The sequence below is a fragment of the Bidens hawaiensis genome, unplaced genomic scaffold (genome assembly GCF_021521415.1).
Source record: "Bidens hawaiensis isolate Kalapana, Puna unplaced genomic scaffold, B.hawaiensis_p1.1 tig00019655_1, whole genome shotgun sequence".
NCBI classification, from domain to species: Eukaryota; Viridiplantae; Streptophyta; class Magnoliopsida; order Asterales; family Asteraceae; genus Bidens; species Bidens hawaiensis.
In genome coordinates, this window is record NW_027492979.1 from 81,219 (window position 1) to 88,130 (window position 6,912).

A 6,912-nucleotide genomic window follows, 5' to 3' on the forward strand; every position below is an offset into this window, starting at 1 on the left:
GGGGGGTGGAGGTGATATATATAAAAGAGGGTAGGAATGAAAAAAAAACAATGGGGTGGATGGAATGAATTTTGGGTGTTTTGGAGGGAATGGAATAGACATGGTAATTGGTGATTCCATTCCATCAACCAACCAAACACACCTTTTTCATTCCATTATAATGGTTCATTCCATTTCGCCTCTCATTCATGCATACCAAACACTACCATAGTGAAACCTGGTTAGATACTTATATCCATGGAGACATGTGATTATAGAGGAAGACCAATAAAGATGGAAATAGGGAGCGAGTTACGAATTATATGGAAACAAAATACAAAATTATTAACAATTTCGCTTTTTTTTAAGTACATAAAATTGGTTTTTATGATTGAAAAAAAAAATTTGCCAAGTGTCATGGTCAAATATATGTCATGTGCACAATCTTATCTTTATTTATTATAATAGTATATTTCATTCACATTATTTTTTTTGAACGATCAACTAAGTAACGTCTGGTATTTCATACGCGGCCCCCATTGGCTAAAGATAGCCCGAACCGGCCACTAGTCCGGACGGACGAAGCCCCTAGCGGTCCACCTATTGAGGGATTCACCGGATAAACCCGACCCCACGCCCGCCAAATGGCACGACAATGAGGAGCCAGTAAAACCGGGTGAGATCAGGACTCGAACCATGGCAAACCATGGTCATCCCTCATATAAATTGGTGGTAGTGAGATTTAAAACTCATACCTCTCACTAGTAAAGTGAGTGCTCTACCATTGAGACACAGCTAATTTTATTTCATCCACATTATTAATCAAGTTATGTGTCCACATGACTGACAACCTTCTCATTATATATGCTATAAAGTTATCCGTTACATATAACTATATAAGATGTCGGAAAACACAAGTCCATTGATACTCAAGGCAGACAATGGCAGTAGTAGGTGGTGGAATAAGATACTGGATTGGGAAGAAGCTAAGAATCAGGTGGTGTTTGCCCTTCCTATGATAATCACCAATGGTTCTTATTATGCAATACCGTTAGTGTCCGTTATGTTCGTTGGCCACCTCGGAGACGTCGAGCTCGCCGCCTCGAACCTGGCTAACTCTTGGGCCAATGTCACTGGGTTCTCTTTCATGGTTAGTTGTTGATTCATTGAAGTTAGATAATATTATTATTAGCCATAAATGTGTACGTCAATTGTCATTGCAGGCGTCACGTGGCTCAAATTTGTCCACATCAATGAGTTTTTACCCACGAGGCTGAAATAGACAATTCGTAGATTGTTTTGATTTTTTACTTTTTTTTTGTTTTTGTTTTTATTTTAGGAATTGAATCAACTTATTATTATTAGGCTGAGGGGTGTGGGGGGCGCGAGAGGGGGCGTGAGTGGGGGCGCCATCCAATAATATTGTGACGTGTGGCAGAGAGAGAAACTTGATAAGATGGGTATTGGTAGTGGTGATAGCGCCCCGGGGCATGGTGTGGAGGGGCGCGAGAGGGGGCGCGAGCGGTTTTTTTTTTTTTTTTATAAATGTATTACCCAACGAATCCGGAATTTCTCAAAAACTCAATCGGAATCCGGTCAAAACCTCAACGAATCCGGTCTTCAAAAACTCAATCGGAATCCGGTCAAAACCGGAATTTCTCAACCCGGAATCCGGTCAAAACCATGGCACCTTCACTCTCTCTCCTCCTCCTCACCACCACCGTAACCTCCACCGGAATCCGGTCAAAACCATGGCACCTTCACTCTCTCTCCTCCTCCTCACCACCACCGTAACCTCCACCGGAATCCGGTCAAAACCATGGCACCTTCACTCTCTCTCCTCCTCCTCACCACCACCGTAACCTCCACCACCATCGGCGTCACCTACACTCGGTGGTTGAATTGAAGCTTTTCTGCACGAATATATATATATATATATATATATATATATATATATATATATATATATATGCTGAAACATTCCCAAGACACCCAGCTTAAACCCCAACGGCTCTATTTTGCATCCCAAGACACCCCTCACGCTCAACCTGTCCCGCGAGCCTCCTGGCGCCAGCCTCGTTTTCCGCTCTCGCGCCCCTCTCGCGCCCCTCTAGCGCCCCGGTGGTGTGGCTCTCGCGCCCCGGGGCGCGAGCGAACTCCCTCTCGCGTCCTGACTAGCGCTCCGCACCCCTCAGCCTTAGCCATAAATGTGTACGTCAATTGTCATTGCAGGCGTCACGTGGCTCAAATTTGTCCACATCAATGAGTTTTTACCCACGAGGCTGAAATAGACAATTCGTAGATTGTTTTGATTTTTTACTTTTTTTTTGTTTTTGTTTTTATTTTAGGAATTGAATCAACTTATTCTACAAAAGGTTACAAAAATGATAATGATTAAAAAGATTTGTGGTCACACAAAATAACCCCTCAAATAAGTTAAAAAAATAAATAAATAAATCATAATTCAAAATTTAATAAAAAAACAAAAAAGTAAAAACACAAAAATGTTTCTACCGTCTTTCTCTTTCTCATAAAAAAACACAATGGTAAGTGAAAAAAGTCATTGTGTCTTTTTGTTTATCATTGTGTTTTGTGTTTATATTCGTCATTGACTGTGTCTTTTTTCCTTGACATCGTGTCTTTTTTCTTTATATTGTGTTATATTTCTCAACATTGTGTTATATTTTATTCGTCATTCTATTATATTTTGCGATATATTGTGTCTTTTTTTAGTTATAATTGTGTCTTTTCGTCAATTTTTTGTATTTTTTTTAATTTTTTTAACGCGAATGATGGCGGAAACATTTTAGTTTTTTTCGTCTTTTATTTATATTTGAGTTATGATTTTTTATTATTATTTTTGAATTTATTTTTAAGAGGTTTTTTGTGTAATCATAAATCTTTCTCACACTTATCATTTTTTTCTCCCTTCGTATTTGAACTTTACCCATTATAGTGATGATATGATATGGTTAATTGTAGTAATCGTCATTGTGAATGGTTAAAATCCCACTATCTAAAACCTCATGTTATACTTACCTTAAAAACCGACTCGAAATATTAAATTTTGAACTATATAATTTGAAGTTTTTAATAGGTTCGACTTACTACATATTGTTTTCTTATTAAGATAAGGCCCATGGGTATATCTTAACGCCTAGAACGTTAAAGCTGAGTTGAAAAGATTTAACCAATGGCATACCACTCCCTTCATAGGTTAAGGAACATTAAATTCAAGGTGAGTTAAAATATTAGGAGGCTTTAAAATCCTCTACACACACATAATAATTTTAGAAATCAGTTTTACATTGAATAAAGAGAGTTAAAGGTGGTTAAACAATTTACTTGAATGAGGTGGAATGAAATGGAGTAAAATAGGTGATCACTTCACAAAATGCACCATAATAGCATGACATATGTCAGCTAACTAGGATTCAGCTGACGACGCGGTATGATATAATTTATTTTGAGCACTTCATTGTACATTTAAAAAAAACATGTATTGGCCAAATTTCAGTCTTCTTAACCGGGTGTACTTATTTAGGCTTGTCTAATTGGCTGGTTTCGGATATGCCTATTTCATCAATGCTAACAGTCAATACTTATATTTGCATACTATTGGGTCAAAATACCTCTTTTAGAATTTTTCCTATTATTATGTTCGGGTTAGATGTGGATAAACAGGTTTGGGTAATCAAACGGTCATCACCTAATAACATACTCGTCTCAAACCTGAAAAAATATTTTAAAACTAATCTCATACGTATTCTCATGTTTCGTGCCTGTCCATAATGTTTCGGTTTTGGGTTTTCCTGAAAATTTTAGTTCTCTTCCCATCTCTAGTCTAGATTGAATCATATATATGAAGTTAATTACAATGTTTTTCATCAGACTGGGCTAAGTGGTGCACTAGAGACATTATGTGGCCAAGGATTTGGAGCGAAAGTTTATAGAATGTTAGGAATATATCTACAAGCATCTTGTTGGATTTCCATCTTCTTCGCAATCCTCACCTCGGTTGTCTGGTTTTTCACCGAACCTATCCTCATTTTACTTCAACAAGATCCTCAAATCTCCAACATAGCTGCTCTCTACATCAGGTATCTTATTCCTGGGCTATTTGCATATGGGATTATACAAAACATATTAAGGTTTCTTCAAACACAATCGGTTGTATACCCTTTGGTATGGTGTTCGTTAGTCCCTTTCATCGTCCATATTGTATTTAATTATGCACTCGTGTATCACACTTCTTTGGGTTTCATTGGATCACCGTTGGCTGTTTCGGTTTCATTCTGTATCTCAGCACTTATGCTGATTGGATATGTGCTTTTATCGCAAAGATTTAAGGAAACATGGCGAGGTTTTTCGATGGAATCGTTTAAACATGTTGTTGCTGGTTTGAAACTCGGGCTTCCGTCTGCTGCTATGGTTTGGTCAGTAAATAGTTCTTGCATTCTTTGATGTTTTTAATCAAAGTTGACATTTTGTTTTTGTCTTTTGAAGCTTAGAGTATTGGGCTTTTGAGTTACTTGTGCTGCTGGCTGGGCTTTTGCCAAATTCTGAAATAACAACTTCCTTGATTGCAATGTGGTAAGAATGACTAGAAAGTTAATTACTGAACATGATCAGTTTACTTTCAAAAACACATCTAAGATTTAAGAACACTTTCTTTATATTAGTGTAAACACGGAAGCTATCACCTACAACTTTATGTACGGGCTAAGTGCCGCTGCAAGGTTAGATGCAACGATCTTACTCCATTCCAAATATATAAAAACACTTATTTTAACAACATTATTAACTGGACAGCACACGCGTGTCAAACGAGCTGGGAGCTGGGAATGCCGAAAGAGCTAAACATGCCATGAATGTGTCTCTAAAGCTTGCTGTCATCATTGCACTTGCAATTCTTTTAGCTTTGGGCTTTGGTCACGATATATGGGCTGGTCTTTTTAGTGACAGTCCGGTAATCATAAACGAATTCGCCTCCTTAACGCCCCTCTTGTTGATCTCCCTCATGATTGATTCTATCCAAGGAGTCGTATCAGGTTTGCATAAATCTTAAATAGTATAAGTGTTTTATGGGAGGTTTTAGGTTGGAAACGGGTCATTTTAAGTCGGGTCAGACTGGTTGACCTGTTACAGTAAGGAAGAATTATCAAAATCGCCATTTGGACCATTGACTTTGGCAAAAAAACCCTTGACTTTCTTTTCTCTAATTAATAAAATGGCTTCGGATGGAAATATGCTACGTCAAAGTGATCCAATCTGATGCTTCTGAATGAAATTTGTTGCGACGAATAACACATGTTACACCCTCGGTGATCAATAAATTAAAAATGTCAACGCCGTTTTTTTAATTATATATATTCTTCTACACATGATTTTGCAGGGGTGGCAAGGGGATGTGGTTGGCAACATTTGGCTGTGTACATCAACTTATCAATGTTTTATCTGATTGGCATGCCGGTTGCGATTGTCCTTGTTTTTCTACTCAAACTATATGCCAAGGTGAAATTTCTTAATGCACAATGTTCAAGAGAACATGGTTTGCTTGATCATACATGTGTTTTGTTTTAAAGCACAATGTACAAGAGAACGCGGTATGCTTTATCATATTTGTGTGTTTGACATTGTGTAACGACTAACAAGACTATGATTTGTAGGGATTGTGGATTGGCTTGATAACTGGCCTCTCGGGTCAAACAGGAGCTTTGCTACTACTAGTGTATCTCAAAAGGTGGGCGCCGGTGGAACTCGATGCTAGCAATGATTTAGACATCATGATTCATGTTTGAGCGATTTTTTTCATGTCTTGTGGAACCAAAAACACAAAGTAAGACTGTGTTTGAACTCATGTTTTGTTCTATATGAATGACATCTGCCCCTTTAATTAAGCCATGATTTTTGCATGGTGTATATTTGCTTTTGTTTGGTCTTATTCATTTACCTAAGTTAGCTCAACAAATATGAACCAAGTAATAGGTCACCTCTTAATTTTCCTTGTTTTATTCAGTCAACTATTTTGTAATTCTTATTATTACATTAGTATTAATAGTAATATTAAATAATTAAAATATTAGAGTTTGTTTTTTTTTTTTACAAATTTGAGAAATTGAAAGCATAGGACTATTCAAAGATGAGTTTCTCATAACTAGCTTGGTGTACTAGACACAATCGGGTGGCCAATATACTATAAACCTTCTGATGAATTAACACAAAATCAATCACACCTAAACGACTACAAATCACATGCATATGATTAATTCCATTCAGATGCTTAAACATAATTATTATTCAAGTAGAATTACAACTCATTAAGTAGATGCTCGATATAAGTACTTGACTGGTTACAAATCCTATATTGATTGATTGACTAAAGTCATTAGGACAAGTATTATGTAAATTTCTACAATTAAGTTTTTACCGAACCAAGTTAACCATCTAATGGTGGAATTAATAATTACATAATATACTATACACATGGTGAGTTTGAGAACCATGGTGAGTTTTAAGAACTTTAAAAACTCAATTATGAACCACACATTTAATTAAATGATATGAAATATATAGGGGAGGGTTATTTTGAGAACCATGGTGAGTTTTAAGAACTTTAAGAAATCAATTTTGAACCACACATTTAATTAAATGATATGAAATATGTGGCTGAAATTAAATTTAATTAAAAAATGATGCAGAAAAGAGAATAAGTATTTTTGATAAGTACACAAGTTTAAACGTTAGTTACACATGTGTAAAAAGTCGATTCGGTGTGTAAAAATATACCATAATTTTTTGTACATCACTTACACTTACGTATTACACATGTGTAAAAAAAATTCGAAAAAAAACTTGTTACGTTGAGTTCTTAAAACTCAAAGTGGTTCTCAAAATAAATCAATCATATATATATAATTTATCAATAAAAGT

At 36.2% G+C, this 6,912-nt stretch overlaps 1 protein-coding gene across 1 annotated transcript; it reads left to right on the forward strand.

Moving 5' to 3' along the window:
* The first annotated feature begins 880 nt into the window (after positions 1 to 880).
* Positions 881 to 5,780, forward strand: LOC143558774 (protein DETOXIFICATION 18-like). The gene is made up of 7 exons (XM_077047541.1): positions 881 to 1,129; positions 3,871 to 4,415; positions 4,486 to 4,572; positions 4,662 to 4,718; positions 4,792 to 5,030; positions 5,375 to 5,550; positions 5,649 to 5,780. Exons 1-7 carry the CDS (start codon positions 881 to 883, stop codon positions 5,778 to 5,780), a joined length of 1,485 nt encoding a protein of 494 aa, XP_076903656.1.
* Positions 5,781 to 6,912: the final 1,132 nt, after the last annotated feature.

Coding starts and splice junctions, on each gene's coding strand:
- LOC143558774 (XM_077047541.1), top strand. CDS start 881: ATGTCGGAAAACACAAGTCCATTGATACTCAAGGCAGACAATGGCAGT. Junction 4,573..4,661: donor ACTTCCTTGATTGCAATGTG/GTAAGAATGACT, acceptor TCTTTATATTAG/TGTAAACACGGAAGCTATCA. Junction 4,719..4,791: donor GGGCTAAGTGCCGCTGCAAG/GTTAGATGCAAC, acceptor TTAACTGGACAG/CACACGCGTGTCAAACGAGC.